Raw genomic sequence first — 18161 nt, 5'->3', positions numbered from 1 at the left:
GGAGAGGCACTTAGAAGCCTCTGTCCATATGTTAGTTCATCTGGTACCCCTACCCCAACAAAGGTAAAATGAAAGTTTACTTAGTCTTGCATTGTCTTGAACAAATAACATATGACTGTACAATGACAGTTTAAGGTGGCAGCAGTGCCCTATGGATGCACATCAAGTTTTAGCATTGAAACAAAAAATAACCATTTCCAAATATTGTGGTGCAGGTTGAAATTTTTGTTCAAGAAAAAAAAAAAATTTTCTTTCTATTCTGTTATCAGTTTGAATGTAAAAAGTGAGAATTCTTGCCTTCATTTCTGAATGGTATGTTATTGATTGTCCATATTAAAGACACAGATCTGTGCTTTTAAGATGGTGAAATTGTGTTAATTTTTCAACAGTGTAGCAATTCTATCATATTCTGTACTTAAAATACCTAGAAAGAAATCTGAATGTGAAGAAAACTAATTTTTTAGCTAAAATAACACCAGTATACAATTTTCTTAAAGACATATCTACGGAATCCTGTTGGTTCCATTTATAATGTCGCCGTCGCGTTTGTGGGGTCGACACACGACAACGCGAAGTGACATAGCGACATTACAAAGTGACAACTGACAATCGCAAACGACGGCAACAATCCCAAACGACAATGTCGCGATATCCACTTTGAAATGTCGCCTTTCAAAAGCATGATATATCGCGATGTCACTTAGCGTTGTCGAGCGTCATATCGCATTGTTGCTATGTCACTTCGTAATGTCGCGATGTCACTTCGCGTTGTCGTGTGTCGACCCTGGAAACGCGACGGCGACATTATCAAATGACATGCGATGATGCGATAATCACAAACGACTTTCGACAATGCGAAGCGACATTTTCCAAATGTCGTATCGTATGTCGTGGGTTTGAGTGAGGGTCGACGCGCGACAATTTCAAACGATACACGACACGCGAAGTGACACTCGACAATACGAAGCGACATTTTCATAATGTCGTATCGCATTGTTGTGCGTCAACCGGTGTTCACTTGAATAAATACCGGCTAATCTTGGTCGCATTTTTTCGAAAAATTCATCAATTTCATTTTATTATTAAAAGCGTTAAAAGTAAGGTATCAAAGTGATATTTCTTTTAATAAGTAGTATTGCCTAATCGAATATTAAAAACAATGTTCTTCCCCAATGGGCCTGCCGTCGGGAAAATTTCTGAACTTTGTCATTTTTGGCTTAAAATATTAGCAGTAAAATAAGGAAAAAGTGCTTATAAAATATTTATTTTGGGTAAATAACTGCAAATAACAAGAGCTGTCTCCATAGGATGACATATGCCCCCGATGGCACTTTGAATGAGTAGTTATGGCCGATGTTAGAGTTTAGGACCTTTGACCTACGGAGCTGGGTCTTGCGCGCGACACGTCGTCTTACTGTGGTACACATTCATGCCAAGTTATTTGAAAACATCCATGGTTGACAAAGATATGAACCGGACACGCCCATCAATGCACTATCCTTTAAAGTCTAAGTGTGACCTTGACCTTTGAGCTATGGACCTGGGTCTTGCGCCCAACACGTCGTCTTACTGTGGTACACATTCACTCCAAGTTATTTGAAAATCTATCCATCGATGACAAAGATATGGACCGGACACGCCCATCAATGCACTATCCTTTAATGTCTAAGTGTGACCTTGACCTTTGAGCTACGGACCTGGGTCTTGCGCGCGACACGTCGTCTTACTGCGGTACACATTCATGCCAAGTTATTTGAAAATCCATCCATCGATGACAAAGATATGGACCGGACACGCCCATCAATGCACTATCCTTTAATGTCCAAGTGTGACCTTGACCTTTGAGCTACGGACCTGGGTCTTGCGCGCGACACGTCATCTTACTGTGGTACACATTCATGCCAAGTTATTTGAAAATCCATCCATCAATGACAAAGATATGGACCGGACACGAAAATTGCGGACAGACCGACAGACGGACAGACAGTTCAAAAAGTATATGCCTCCCTTCGGGGGCATAAAAACTTGTTTTGATAAAAAATGACAAAATCTGAATGTTTGTGACAAAAAAGACAACATCTGTTCGTCCGTCTGTACGTAATTAATGATAAAAGCTGTATTTCCGTACTTTTCCGTACGGAAAATGTCCGTGTTTTTCATTAACTTCAAATAATTGTAGAATGATCCAAACAAAAGATTTTTTAATGAAATAACTTTTATAAATTAAATTCAAACATTGTCTAAACGGATATGTAACTTGTATAATTTTTTACCGCCGACGGTTTCGTCGGAGGACCGTCTCAAAATGTATCAGTTTTCGTGAAAATATGCATACTATGTACATATATTAAATAGAGGGGTGGTCCTTGTCTGAGAAGTCATATCTTCATAACCTGATGTCCGATTTTAATAATTGATACCTTGTTGCAAAGGACAAGTCAGTACCTAGAGAAAAGAGGCCACGTCAGTTTCGAACCCGGTCGGCTAGGGGTCAAGGTCATAGGTCAAATTCCGGTAATATTCTCAAAATACGAACTTGTCAGAGCAGTCAAGACGGTCCTGAAAACCCTAATGACACCATTAAAGCAATTCTCACGGCTCCCCGGGTCGGGTCAGCTTAGTCTTGGCCAGCACCCTACCGCATATAACAAGTTTGATCATTTTCTAATACCTGTCCTATTTTTTAAATTATTATTATTGTAATTTATACTGAATTGCAGTTGATAATGACACTTTGTTAGATTTTGACCCTTGTTCGAGTCTCTACACCCCAGGTACATACCTATAGTATATATATATATGTGTATGTTCGTAAATGACTTGGCTTTACATTTAAGCTACTTACAAGTCCATATGTCCATATGATGCCATCAGAGCTCAGGACAGGTATCAGAAAATGATTTAACTTGTTATATGCAGTAGGGTGCTGACCAAGACTAAGCTGACCCGACCCAGGGAGCCGTGAGAATTACTCCAATGGTGTCACTGGACTCAGTGAAGGTAGTGCTTGGGTTTTCAGGACCGTCTTGACTGCTCTGACAAGTTCATATTTTGAGAATATTACTGGAATTTGACCTATGACCTTGACCCCTAGCTGACTGGGTTCGAACCTGACGTGGCCTATTTTCTCTAGGTACTGACTTGTCCTTTGCAACAAGGTATCATTTATTAAAATGGGACATCAGGTTATGAAGATATGGCTTCTCAGACAAGGACCACCCCTCTATTTAATATATGAAGAAGTATGCATATTTTCACGAAAACTGATACATTTTGAGACAGTCCTCCAACGAAACCGTCGGCGGTAAAATTATACTTATAATATTATATAAAAGTTATTACATTAAAATATCTTGTGTTTGGAACATTCTACAATTATTTGAAGTTAATGAAAAACATGGACATTTTCCATATGGAAAAGTACGGAAATATTTTACCTTTTCACTGGTAGACGGGCGACATGCAATACGACATTATGAAAATGTCACTTCGTATTGTCGAGTGTCACTTCGCATGTCGTGTACTGTTTGGAATTGGCTCGCATCAACCCTCACCCAAACCTGCGACACGCTACATACGATATGACATTAGGAAAATGTCGCTTCGTGTTGTCGAGCCTCATTTGAGATTATCGCATGTCGTTTGATAATGTCGCCATCGCGTTTGCAGGGTAGACACATGACAATGCGAAGTGACATCGCGACATTACAAGGTGACATAGCGACAATGTGACATGACGCTCCACAACGCGAAGTGACATCGCGATATATCGTGCTTTTGAAAGGCGACATTTCAAAGTGGGTATCGCGACATTGTCATTTGGGATTTCGTCATTTGCAATTGTCGGGTGTCACTTCGTAATGTCGCTATGTCACTTCGCGTTGTCGTGTGTCGACCCCACAAACGCAACGGCGACATTATAAATGGCCCCAACAGGATTCCGTACATATCTGACAGTTTTCTATAATTATGTATATAGGCAAAAATTTTCCTAGTACGGACAGAATTTCTTTAAACTTTGTGTATTGACTGAGAATCAAATTTAAAATGGAAATATGTATGTCATAGATACCCGGGCTTGATCTTGAATTATCTGCCCTTGAAAATAGATTTTTTTCAGTATTTTCCAACTTTCTAGGGCAGCTTATTCATGCCCAAGGCTGGGTACCTATGATTTGTTTTATTTCATACTTCTGTTTTTGATCTGATTCTTTGTCAATAAACACAGTTTAAAGAAGAAACTCTGTCCATAAGAAAATGTTGCCCCATGTCAATATAGACACTGTGGCAAATGTCCTTAACTATGAACATGACAAAATGCTACCGCAAAATCCTGGTCTTTCCCACAGACCGTGTTTCTTTAAACTTTGTATACTGACTGCAAATGAAGTCTGAAACAGAAATATAAATTAAAGTGCACCGTTTCCTTGCCTTGATATTAAATTATCTGCCCTTGAAAATTGATTTTTTTTTTAGTATTTTCTGATTTTCAAGGGCAGATTATTCAAGATCAAGCCTGGGTACCTATAATTTTTAATACATATTTCTGTTTTAAACTTGACTCTCAGTCAGTACACAAAGTTTAAAGAAATTCTGTCCGTAGGAAAATGTTTCCCTATATACATATAGAAAACTGTCCGATATGTTTTTAACTGGATCAATACAGATCATAATATAATGTCAATGTCCCTGGATTAATATTTCATAATTTACAACTTTTGTTCCATGAAGTAATCCATAATAAATGCAATTTGATCCCAATGAATTAGAAGAGCATTTCACAAGAGCTTAATTGTCTGTGCATGTTAACATAATGCAGTAAATGTTGTTAATATTGTAAGAGATACTTGCAAAAGCTATATTTTTGCAAAATTATAATGAAGCATAAGTTAAAAGTTGAATGCTACCTTGAAATTGGAGAATCTTTTTTTTATGAATTTCATACATGTATATTGACAAAACAATCAAAACAGTCAATTAGTAAGTGTTATAAAACTCCAAACTTTTATGTCAACATATGAAACAATCATACAATAATAACTAATCATTTAATGAAAATAAATATTAACAAAAGCCGTCCAACAGACAGCGCATTCAAATATTTGACATATTCTAAGATGGACACGGGCTAAGATAAACAAGAGCTTTAGCTTTCATTAAATTCTGACAAAACTTACACAAAACTATTACAATATTACAAATTAAAATTTCATAAGGGAAAACATATCAACCTGTAGCAATTTAACTTTAACCAAATTTTCTAAGTCACAAAGGCCCACAATCTAAAACTAATTTCCAACAAGAGTTAACTTACTTTATTATTTTAGTAGGAAAAGTAAGTGCACAAAAAGGGTAGGGGATAATGTGGGATTGATGTGGTACTAAAAGCAATACCCAAAAACTCAATAACTACAAATAAAAAAAACAACATTTTGGAGATGGGGGTTGGGGAGTGGGTAACGTGGGGGTTGGGGAGGTGATGTGGTACTATAAGGCAATATCAAGAAACTGCAAGTAAATCTTATAACGGAGAAGAATTCTTAAAATTTTCCATAAAGCCGTAAAGAGTAAACCAGCCCCCCCACTCCCCGCTAACCATTGTTTTTTTAACAAAATAGAATGGTTTGAAGGAATTTGGTTGAGGATCACACAAAGAACATTGCGGTGAAATTACTTCAAAACTGGAATCCAAAAATCTAAAAGGGGAGTCATTCCTGTGAAGGTTGGTTGAAAGCATGGTGGCATAGTTCTTTATAGAAACTTTGGATGGATGACCGATGGAAGATGAAAGATGGGCATCCAAAGGTCCTAAAAACTCATCATGAGCACTTCATGCTCAGGTGAGGTAAAAAGCTTCACAGGTACTGTAGATTGGATAAAATTTGGGATGTTTATATTTTCTTTAAAACTCCTGAAAAATTCAGTTTGTGAACTCAACATTTTTCTGAATATTAATCCGCATCATGTCCTAAACACAAACACTCACGTTTCATGAATTCTTAACATGGCGAATATGGCTGCTGAGCATGAAATTGCTCAATCAAGCCTATGCAATTATTATCCAATCTACAGTATATAAATCTTGGACATCAGTATAGAAAGTTAATTAAACTGCTGAAAAAGAAACAAAGCATGGTTAAAATCTGCCTGCAGCTGTTTCAACTGTCAGTAGGGTTAGGAAGCAATGGATTAATTCACGTTGAAAACTTTAAGCCACAAAAATAAAGCTGGTAAGAGGTTAAAGAAGCCTCGGTTACTGGGTATTCCCTATACACGAATCACAAAATATTACGTGAGGACTTTGCGCTGGAGATGCTTTCTCTATCGGCTCCTGCCTGCGGTATATACACATTCAGCTTGGATCTTCGAACCAACACCCTAGGTACCGAGTTGGATTTCTCTGTCTTATCATTTTCAAACACTTTGTCAGAATCCAGTTTGAGACCAAGACGTTTAGTTCTCTGCATCTGTGTCTCCGGAGTGTTTGTATCCAGATTTATAACTTCCATATCATCATCTTTTGATTCTAGGTTACCATGGAAACCATTTTTTTCATTTTTCACAATTTTAAAATATTCATATGGAGAATTTAAAACTGTAAATATTTATTGTTTCATTTATCACATAATGAATATTGTAAAATATTTCTATTCACTTTTAATAAAAATCCAATAAAATATCCCTATTCATCTTTCATGAGGCATTATATAAAAGAAATTCATATTATACAAGACGTGAAAGTCTTTAATAAATTTTTAAATAAAAGTTTCACAAAGCTTGATCTTTTGGTTTTTAAAGAGTATCACTCTGTGTAATCATGTCTGAATTATTATAGAAATATTGAATGGCATTACATGATTAATATCACTTTTTATTAATTCTGCTCTAAGGTTTTAACTTTCAAATCTTTCAATATATTAGAAATGGTACGCAAGTATAGATCCATTCTATTGTATGAAATAATCCCCAAGTTAAACGTTCATATTAAATAACCGGATGCTTGTATTGAAATGTTTTTTATTAACGTTATGTCAATATTTTAAGAAACTGGAAGATTGTACTGTTCACAGAATGAAAATCATTTGAAGTTGTTCGATTGTAAACTGAAATTCTATGAATTTAATAGAAACTATAGGGTGGTTCAACAAGAACTATGTAAACAAAATATCTAATTCAATGCATAAATCAATTATTATGGTAACTATGTAATTATCTAAAATTTTCAGTTAATATCTCAATGTGTTTGTTTGTACTTTTTCAAAATATTCTGTATTAGTTTACATTCTTATTTAACAGTTTATAAAATATCCGAAACAGTTAAAAAGTTTTGTTTACTTAAATTTTGACAAATATTTGCGAAAATAAATTTTTCAGTGGTAAAAGTTCAAAAATGCCATTGTCGGCAAAATTGGAAGTCAAGTACATACATATCATATTTACAAACATAAATAACAGTGAAACAAATTGAGCATTAACTTGTAAAACAAATATCAGTGTAAATACTATAAGCAAAGAATGCAACCAAGAACAAGGAGCTGCATTTTCATTTAGCAAAAATCATGACCCCGGGTGTATGACTAAAAATGCTGTTTTTTGAGGTTTTAAGTTTAAATGTAAAAATCATAATTATAAAGGTCAAGGTTATTTATATATTGGTAAATTTGTAGGTTTTGCCACATGGTTTGTTGAGTGTGAGTATGAACTCAATGGGCTGTAACAGACCAAAAATTTTGTTTATTAAGGTTTTAAATTTGAAGGTGAAGGTCATATGAGATCAAGGTCATTGATATATATAGGTCAGCTTTTAAGTCTTGCCACAAGGATTGTTGTGAGAATGAACTAAATCTGGTCATTATTGTTGGCTGTACGCAATCTGGTTCATAGGGACAGACAAAAGGACAGACGGACAGTTCAATCGCTATATGCCGGGGGCATAAAGTAATAGCAGTCAGTTTGACTAAGTCTGTTTATGAGATGCGTGGCACCCCACATGCCACCTAGAACCAGTTTAAGTGGAGCTCTAATTATACATTAATGACTGAAAATGATCTCCATGATTCTCAAAGGACCAGAATATATAACTCTTCACAAATGTTGGATGAAAAAAAGAATATATGAACAGGAAGGTGGTAATGTAAAATCTAAAAAAAAAAAACTCTTTACTTTCCAGGTTCCTAGTTTGCCTGGTAAATAAAAGAAACTAAAACGAACAAAATATTACTTAAGAAAAGAAAACTCACCAGATTTGTGTTGTTCACCATCAGAAGTACCCTGCAGAAAAAAAAATATATATGAAGTATTTTCTTGTGACTGCAGCATTCCAAGTTATCATAAAAATTAAAAGAATAATAAATTATACATTTGTGCAAATTACAACTACAGATACTTCTAAGCCAGTATATTTTGCAGATGTATATTTTTTGTATTTAATGTAGGTATACACTTAAAATTCAGAGATTTTAAATTTTGATTCTAACTTTTGCTTTATGGGAAAGGGAAAGAAAATTCGGCAAAACTATCTTTAAACTTTATCTGACAAGATAAATCTGAAGAAAACAATACGAAAAGTAACAGAAAATTTTAGTTTTCCATATTAAGATGATGATTTTAAAGGAGTTTATACTATTTGCAAAATAATCTTGACCAATAAGTAAGTACTGGTTGGGAACCAGTTTCCGGACATATTTTCATATTTCAGCTCCATTATTTCGTCAAAACATATTTGACCTAAATGAAGGCCACACTGCACAAACTACAGCACCTTCTGCATCCGATGTTGCAATCAGCATCGCGTTGTGACGTAAAATATGGGTTCCATGGGGCCTCAAATGAGGTCACAAAAAGAAGTTTTTTTCCCTGTAAGGTAAACCAGTAGCCGGACAAATATTTTGAAGATGTTTTGCTGTTATTTTGATATGGAAATAAGTAATTAAACTATTTTTACACATTTCTTTATCATCAATCTCTTCAAAAATGCATGTGAAACATAACCCGACGTTCAATAGCAGCTACGAAAGCAAACAGAGGTCAACTATAAAAAACTCGAATTTCGTCTAACAAGAATTCTTGATAATTCAAATAGATATAGAATAAAACTAGTGCAAAAATCGCCAGCTCTGCATTTTATGTAACTATTACCGTGAAATTAAAAGTAGCACATGTTATCAGCAGACAATTAATATGTAGTTTAATTATTTCTTCTCCATTTGATACCTCAGCAAGTGTAATTTACTGCGCATGCGCAATGCTATCTTCATGCCCAGTTAAGACAGAAAGTTGTTTTGTAAACACAGGTGAGGTATCATCATAAAACCTAACATCATACAGCCTTGTAATATAGTGGTTTGTTGTAGACATGAAGAACAAATATCTAAATGATCTAGATGAAACAATTACGTGAATAACAATGAAATAAAGCTGATATTACATGTGTCCGGAAACTGGTCCTGTCCGGAAACTCGTTCCCAACCAGTATACAAAGATTATATTTTAAAAACTAATTATTAAGCAATCGTGCATTTCTGCAGAATATAAGAAATACCTTGCTGCAAAACAATTCTGGTGGCTTGTTTTTGTCTAACATTGAGGAATGTGCTGTATATAGGAGACTAAATGGTGAAATATGTTAACTGGCTAAAAGACTAATTTGAATAAACAAAACATTTTTCATAATATTTTAAAAGATAAAACATATTTAGTAATAATGAATAATCAATGATGATTTCAAAATGACACATCAAACTCACAATTTGCAAAGCTTCTATGCTAGCTACTCAAAACATATCTGGCAATAAATCCTTTATGTCTGGATATTACTGTCAGGCTGATATTTATTATGGAGAACAGAATCTGATACTTTAATTGCAAATAATTAAATCATTTGATATTGTCCCTAACAGTAACCATTAATAATAAGAATGGACATAACCACTGCACCATAGGAATATACATAAATGATATAGTCATAATTGACCTTTTGGGTTTGTTTGTTAAAGCAACTAATTACATAATGATGTCAAATATTATCATACTGGTGTAAAAAATGAATGTAATATCATACAGGTGTAAGGTACTACAATACAGATGGAATGTACTATTGTACTGGTGTCAGGTACTAACTTACTGTCATACAGGTGTAAGGTACTACCATGCAGATGTCATGTACTTTTGTGCTGGTGGCAGGTACTACCAAACAGGTGTCATGTACTATTGTACTGGTGGCAGGTACTAACAAACAGGTGTCATGTACAACTGTACTGGTGTGAGATACTAAAATACTATCATACAGGTGTAAGGTACTACCATACTGTCATACAGGTGTAAGGTACTACCATACTGTCATACAGGTGTAAGGTACTATCATACTGATGTCATGTACTTTTGTATTGATGTCAGGTACTAACATACTATTATACAGGTGTGAGGTACTATCATACTGATGCCATGTACTACTGTACCGGAGTTAGGTACTACCATGCAGATGTTATGTACTACTGTACTGGTGTCAAATACTAGAACACTATCATGCAGGTGTAAAGTACTACCATACAGATGTCATGTACTATTGACTGGTGCCAGGTACTATCATACAAATGCCATGTAATATTGTACTTGTGTAAGGTACTAACATACTATCATACAGGTGTAAGGAACTACCATACAGATGTCATGTACTATTGTTTTAATGTCAGGTACTAACATACTTTCATGCAGGTGTAAGGTACTACCATACAGATGTCATGTAATATTGTACTGATCTCAGGTACTATCATACAGATGCCATGTTGTATTGTACTCATGTCAGGTACTAACATACTATCATACAGGTGTCAGTTACTATTGTACTGGTGTCAGTAACTATCACACATGTGTCTGGAACTACCATATTGATGTCAATGTACTGACAACAGGTACGATCATACTAGTTTCTGTTCTTGTTGTAACTGTGTCAGTTACTTTCATATTGGTGTCAGGCACTATTATGAGCTATTGTATTGATACTCAGTCATTAGTGCATTTTTTATGTCAGTTACTGCTATACTAGTGTCAGTTACTACCATAGAGATGTCAGGTACTATCATGGTGTCAGGTACAATAATACTGGTGTCAGGTACTATCATTTTACCAATGTTACGTACTATCATTTTGGTGTCAGGTACTACTATACTAGGGTAAAGTACTGCAAAACTGGCATCAGATTCTATCAAACTGGTGTCATGTACTATCAAATTGATGTCAGTTACTATCATACTGGTGTCAAATACTATTCCATTGTTGTCAGGTACCATCACACTGACATCAGGTACTACGGCACTGGTATCAGCTACTATCATACTCGTGTCAGGTGTTACCAATCATGAAATTTGAAGCTTCTAACGTATGTACCATTTTTTTATTCAAATGTTTTGTTTTTTTTGTTATAAAAAAAGATTGATATCATTATTACCTCAAAATCAACAACAGAGGAAGATTGCATGGATAAGGGAAAGGTTTTACTGTTTTAATACACACAAGATGGGTGGGGTGGGTTTGAGTGACGTAACACACGATTTATAGTGGAAACAACAATTTTCAGCGCATCATTTGAAAAAAATATCATACCCTGGAAACTGAAATCTGACAAAAGGTCAAACAGAGAGAAAATATATAACTTAGAAGAAATTCTATGTACAGATCAAACTGAAATGACCTTATTATATACCTCTATCACAATGCTAGTAGCCTTATCATGTTTTTTGACAGTTGAATTCTCATCTTTTCCAACACTGGTATCTTCTTTCTCTAATTCTGCTGTTGGACTTGACCCCACACCTGGGGTATGACCTTCTAAGGAATTCTTCCTATCATCCCCCAATCCCTTCCTGTCTCTATTCCTATATGACCTTGGATCATTCTTGTCCAGAACTCTGGCTCTGCTTTTATCTTTCTGAGGTGGTAGGGTAAGCGGCTGACCATGGACAGCTGCCTCTGAGGCCCACTGCTCTTCCTGCAGCTGGTCCGCATCTGGCTGGTTTTCATCATAATGAACTTGTGCCAGACTCGGGTCAGTGTGCTCTGGTGGTCTATGCTAAATAAGTGGGTGGGGTAATAATATATATTAAACAACTAGACTGTTAGTATTAGTTTTAGATATTGTGCAATGAATGGTGATATTTTAGACTGCAAAATCGTTCAATTTTCAAAAAAAAAGTAATAACAAATTACGTCCTTCATATGAACCATAGACTAGCAACAACAACAACAGCAAACAAGAGCTGTCAGTGGACAGCGCGCTCGACTATTCTCAGTGCTTGATAGCATAATATAAGCTATGAGTAAAACTATAACATTACAATAAGTTGAAAAGGGGCCATAATTCAGTCGAAATGCTTGATAGAGTTGTCTCCTCCTTTTTACAGACTGGGGTCATGGTGGTAAACAAGTATGCAAAATATCAAAGCAATATCTCAATGGACTTTGAAAATATTTAGGGTGGTACGCAAACTTTAACATTTATTCTAAGTCGAAAAGGGGCCATAATTCAGTCAAAATGTCTGATAGAGTTGCCTCCTCCTTTTTACAGACTGGGGTCATGATGGTAAACAAGTATGCAAAATATCAAAGCAATATCTCAATGGACTTTGAAAATATTTGGGGTGATACACAAACTTTAACATTTGTGACGCTCACGCTAATGCTAACTCTCACGCTAACGCCGACGCCGGGGCGAGTAGGATAGCCCCCCTATTCTTCGAATAGTTGAGCTTAAAACAAACCAATACTGGCGGCAAGTGATAGTATGTGTAACAAAATGGGGTAGGGATGTCAAAATAGGTATATTAGATACAGTCTATATTAATTGTGCAGGTAAATAAATAAATAACTACCATTTGTATCATTTCATGTTTTGTATTATAAGATGCTAAATGAAAATAAAGAACTACATAATGTCATCAATTATTTCAGAAAAGAGAAGTTATTTGAATATTCACTGTACCAACTTTATTGTAGCATTAGGTGTAAACTGCTATCCTGTGGTCAAGTTTCTTGGAGTAGTTCTGTGTTAAACTAAAACCCTGACTGCTACAAAGTTATTTTTAAACCCTTGACTGGTACTAGAATATGCTAACAAAAGTTATACTAAATCCTTAACTTGGTACCAGTTTGTGCTAAAACCCTTAACTGCAACCAGGTTCCATTAAAATTATAATTTAATTAAAAACTAGCAAATATTTTTCATCACTCACATTCACACACATACAAATATTGAACTTACGATATCTGGTCTGTGTAGAAGATTCAGTTCTAGTTTTCTCTGGTCTGTCAGACTATGTTTCCGTGTCAACATGCTGGGTGGATTTGGTGGAAGGTTCATCAGCTTTTCTCTGTCTATTGTCCGAGGTGGCAGAATTTTCCGGTCATCCTTCATCTGTTTCTTATTGATATCCTTCTTCCGTTTGTCATCCTTCAAATATAAATAACATGGAAAAAAGTTATATTACATGACAGAAAAGTAGAGCTAATGGATCAAAGTAAATGGCCAAAAAATTGATAACTATGTTCTTCTTCTAAGTTCTAGGAGTGTCATAAGGTTAAATACTTTAAATAACAAAGGACTTTAGTATGAATTAGGAAATAATTTCTAGCATCCCTATATCCAAATCTGCTACACCAGTATTTCTGTAAAATCTTTTCAAATACTCTATGATTCTAGTTAAGGTAGTACAGCCATAATGGAAATCCACATTTGCTACATTATGTGATTTCTACATTCTTCAGTTGTAATGAAAAAATAAAATTCTTTTATGACTGATGGATGCCTAAATATCCGTATATGAAGCTGCAATCATGTGGACATTGCCGATTGTTTTTACAGGACCATTTCCTTTAGCAAACCAAAATTGTTAAATACTTAACTGGATACACTATAATAAAGTCAACATGTCTTACATGTCCGTGGTCGTGGTCATGATCGTGGTCATCATGGGTATGATCAGCTGATGCCCTGCGTGTCAATGATGGTGCCCGGCCTGATGTGATACGCCTCTTTTTCATCAACCCTCGTACGTCTACCTTCACACCTTTTAACCTTTTGGTTTGAGCTCCTTCCTCAGCTTGCTGGTATTCTGCCAGTGGTTTCTCTATCTTACCAGCAGGGGTACCAGCTTTAAAAATGATATATAAAGTAAGCTACAATCCAAGGTACCAGCCATCAAAAAAGTTGTACTTGGGTACCACCTGATCAAAAACTGATAAACTGAACATTACTACACTACAAAATACTTTATGTATCAATCAGGTTTAATAATTTTTTAACATCATAAATTATATTGCAACAACAATAGAGCATTACTACTAATACTTTTTTTAAACCATGAAAAAATGTACAGAAAAATGTAGCAAAAAAGCAATTTAAGCTGTATGAAGTATAACACTATTTTTGTTCTATTTCAGTTTTTACATGTAGCAATATAATACATTTACATAGTTGCTAGATGAATTATTTATTACTTGAATTAATCTTATTAAAGGATTACACTGTAATAAGTTAGAACAGTTAAAGAAATATATGTTAGCACTTTATTTAGAAACAAAATACCAATAGTTAGAGTAGGAACCTTGCTGATCATTAAGACAACTCTATAATTATGTTTAAAAGAACTGAAGTAAAACTGAAAAACAATATAAAGAAAATGATCACCTTCACAAAGTGAGTTATTATACAGTTATTGACTTATGTTGAGGTCAATTTGTGTTTTTACGGACCTGTAAAATGATATTGACCTTTTATGGACCTGTAAAATGATATTGACCAGTCAAATGATATTGACCTTTTATGGACCTGTAAAATGATATTGACCAGTCAATATCATTTTACAGGTCCGTAAAAACACATATTGACCGAAAAATAAGTCTATAATTGTTATATTATATGCCCTTCTCAAATGCACTCATTTGACTGGCCCATATTTCATACATATAAGAAAACGTGATATAACAAGAGTCATTATCACTTTTGCGGGTCAATATCGCTTTTTGCAGCCCTTTCGACCAATCAAATGAGCGCATTTGAGAAGGGTATATAATATAAGCTTTTAAAAATCTATAGTCAATCTGAAATGCACCTGATATTTCCGATACCTGATATTTCCCATACTCAATATTTCCTGTATCTGATATTTCCCATACCTGATATTTCCCTTACCTAATATTTCCCGTACCTGATATTTCCCATACCTTGTATTTCATGTATCTGATATTTCCCATAACTGATATTTCATGTATCTGATATTTCATGTACCTGATATTTCCCATACCAGATATTTCATGTATCTGATATTTCATGTACCTGATATTTCCCATACCTGATACTTCCCATATAATAAAGACACAGAGCAACAAAATAAGTGTAACTAGAATGTGTCTGTAGGACACAGGGTGTGCCCCCCCACCCACTGGTATATTTGTCACAAATAAGGGGAAATAATTCAAATGTCTGCAGTCTTAATGGGGTACAGCCTCAAAAAAAAATATATGAAAAGGATTCATTATTCTATACCACATACTTCTTGAGCTCTGAGCATCACAAACAAAAAATCCACTATTTTAGCTATTTCAAGGGTCATAACTCTGTAATAAATACTAAGATTCTCAAGAAGAATGCCAAGTGTGCAAGGTCACATTATGATAAAGACTCAAGCAAGGTTTCATGAATTTACATTAAATACTTTTTGAGTTAGGCACATAATTAGGTGAAAATGTGCATTTTTTTACAATTTCAGGGACTATAACTTTAAACATAGGGGGAGGAGCCAGCAAATAAATAAGAGGTATGCAAGTTAATATCATGATAAAGACTCATGTAAGTTTTCATCCGTTTATATCATGTACTTTTTGAGCTTGGTGCGTCACAAGGTGAAAATGTGCATTTTTGACTATTTCAGGGGCCATAACTCTAAAAATAGGGGGTGGACCCAGATGAAAAATAGGAGGTGCACAAGTTCATATCATGATTAAGACTCATGCAAGGTTTCATGAATCTATATCAAATACTTTTTGAGCTAGGCGAGTCACAAGGTGAAAATGTGCATTTTTGACTATTTCAGGGGCCATAACTCTAAAAATAGGAGGCGAAGCTAGACAAAAAATAGGAGGTGTGCAAGTTCATATCATGATAAAGACTCAGGCAAGGTTTAATCAATTCATATCAAATACTTTTTGAGTTAGGTGCATCACAAGGTGAAAATGTGCATTTTTCACTATTTCAGGGGCCATAACTCTGGAAACAGGGGCGGACCCAGATGAAAAATAGGAGGTGCGCAAGTTCATATCATGATTAAGACTCATGCAAGGTTTCATGAATCTATATCAAATACTTTTTGAGTTAGGCGTGTCACAAGGTGAAAATGTGCATTTTTGACTATTTCAGGGGCCATAACTTTAAAAATGGGGGCGGAGCCAGACGAAAAATATGAGGTGCGCAAGTTCATATCATGATAAAGACTCATGCAAGGTTTCATCAATTTATATCAAATACTTTTTGAGCTAGGCGCGTCACACACTTCGGACGGACGTACAGACGGACAAGAGCAAATCTATATGCCCTCACAACACATGGGGGGGGGGGGGGGGCACAAAAAGAATAAACTAAAAAAAAATATTTTCTATCTATCAAGTTTTAATCTGAAAATTGAGAGTTTAGTGCCATTTTTCAACAGTATTCAGTGATGTAATGGCATGCAGTTAACCCAACCAGTGTTCCTGGATTTTGTACCAGTGCTTAACTGTGCCAATTTCTCCACAAAAAATCAGACATGGAGGAGAAATAATTTAAAACACATTGTTTTCTATCAAACTGTACTAGAGAGCATACCCCTCATGTGGGATCAAACTCACAACGCAATGATCCAATCAGTACACTCTCTACTGAACTAAATTGTTAGAAGTAAATGAAGAGTAAGCTACGTAGTGACAGTCAGATATATTTAAACTAGAGATGCTTTTGAGTAAAGCGCATGTCTCCCACAACTGCCCATATGAAAAATGTCTAGTTTCTCTAGATGGTTTAGACAAGTGGATCCAATTAGATGGTCTGAATGAGTGGATCCAATCAGGAATTCAAGGGCCATAAATCAAAAGTGCCTGGGCCGATTTGACTAGTAATCGAACTTGGCTAAGGTCTTATGGCCAAACACATTTTGTTCAAGTTTGGTGAAGACCGGATGAGAAATGTTCGACTTAGAGTGCGGACAAGAGTAAAATGGCTGATTTTTCGATAATTCAAGGGCCGTAACTCCAAAATGCCTGAACCGATTTGGCTAGTTATCGAACTTGGCCGAGGTCTCATGGTCAAACACATTTTCTTTAAGTTTGATGAAGATTGGATGAGAAATGTTTGAATTAGAGTGCTGACAAGAGTAAAAAGGCCGATTTTTGGTAATTCAAGGGCCATAACTCCAAGATGCCTGAACCGATTTGGCTAGTTATCGAACTTGGCCGAGGTCTTATGGTCAAACACATTTTGTTGCAGTTTGGTGAAAATCGGATGAGAAATATTCGACTTAAGAGTGCGGACAAGCTTTGTGACAGACACACACACACAGACTGGAGTAAATCAATATGTCTCCCACACCACTGTGTGGTGGGAGACAGAATTACCTCTAGTTCTATACAATGACTTTCTATTTTCAATGTCTTATATTTATTCTGAGCTTACTCATAAGATCAAACTAACTTCTCTTCAAAATCGATTAGCATTACATTCTGTGTTACATTACACAATATCAAATATACTAAAAAAGAGATTGAAACCAAAAGTCATGATTTATCTTCACTGTACAAAAATGAAAAAATAAGAACTTTTCTGAAGAATTTATAGTCTGAAAGGAAAGAAATACAGAATACCTAACTGCAAACATGAGCTGAGAGAGAAAGAAATGTAATAAGTTGGTATAATAAAAGAGAAGATTATCTACTGTAATTACCATGCATCTGTAAGAATAGTAAAATAAAACAAACTTTATAAATATGGAAAGAAATAAGTCAATCCTTTATGAACATACTGTTGTCATTATACACACATGGAACAAGGGCAAATGGTTCCATTTAGTGACGTAAGTGCTTAAAATGATGACAAAATTTCAGCCCACACGACAATTTTCGAAATGTAGTAACGCATCGGT

At 35.3% G+C, this 18161-nt stretch overlaps 1 protein-coding gene across 8 annotated transcripts in view; it reads right to left on the bottom strand.

Moving 5' to 3' along the window:
* Positions 1-18161, bottom strand: part of LOC123529192 (uncharacterized) — a 98937-nt gene that overhangs the window by 31412 nt on the left and 49364 nt on the right. For 7 of the 8 annotated variants that reach the window (XM_053522358.1, XM_053522359.1, XM_053522360.1 and 4 more), the window contains 5 exons: positions 13930-14144; positions 13256-13444; positions 11702-12067; positions 8241-8271; positions 6293-6526 (listed from right to left, as the gene is read on the bottom strand). In XM_053522358.1, the coding sequence (XP_053378333.1) occupies positions 6293-6526; positions 8241-8271; positions 11702-12067; positions 13256-13444; positions 13930-14144 (1035 nt within the window). The remainder of the gene's footprint in view (positions 1-6292; positions 6527-8240; positions 8272-11701; positions 12068-13255; positions 13445-13929; positions 14145-18161) is intronic. The other variant, XM_053522364.1, reaches the window with a different exon arrangement.

Source organism: Mercenaria mercenaria, chromosome 13, assembly GCF_021730395.1.
Source record: "Mercenaria mercenaria strain notata chromosome 13, MADL_Memer_1, whole genome shotgun sequence".
Lineage (NCBI taxonomy): Eukaryota > Metazoa > Mollusca > Bivalvia > Venerida > Veneridae > Mercenaria > Mercenaria mercenaria.
Note: the sequence above shows the minus strand (reverse complement) of the source record. Positions and strands in the feature narration are given on the sequence as shown.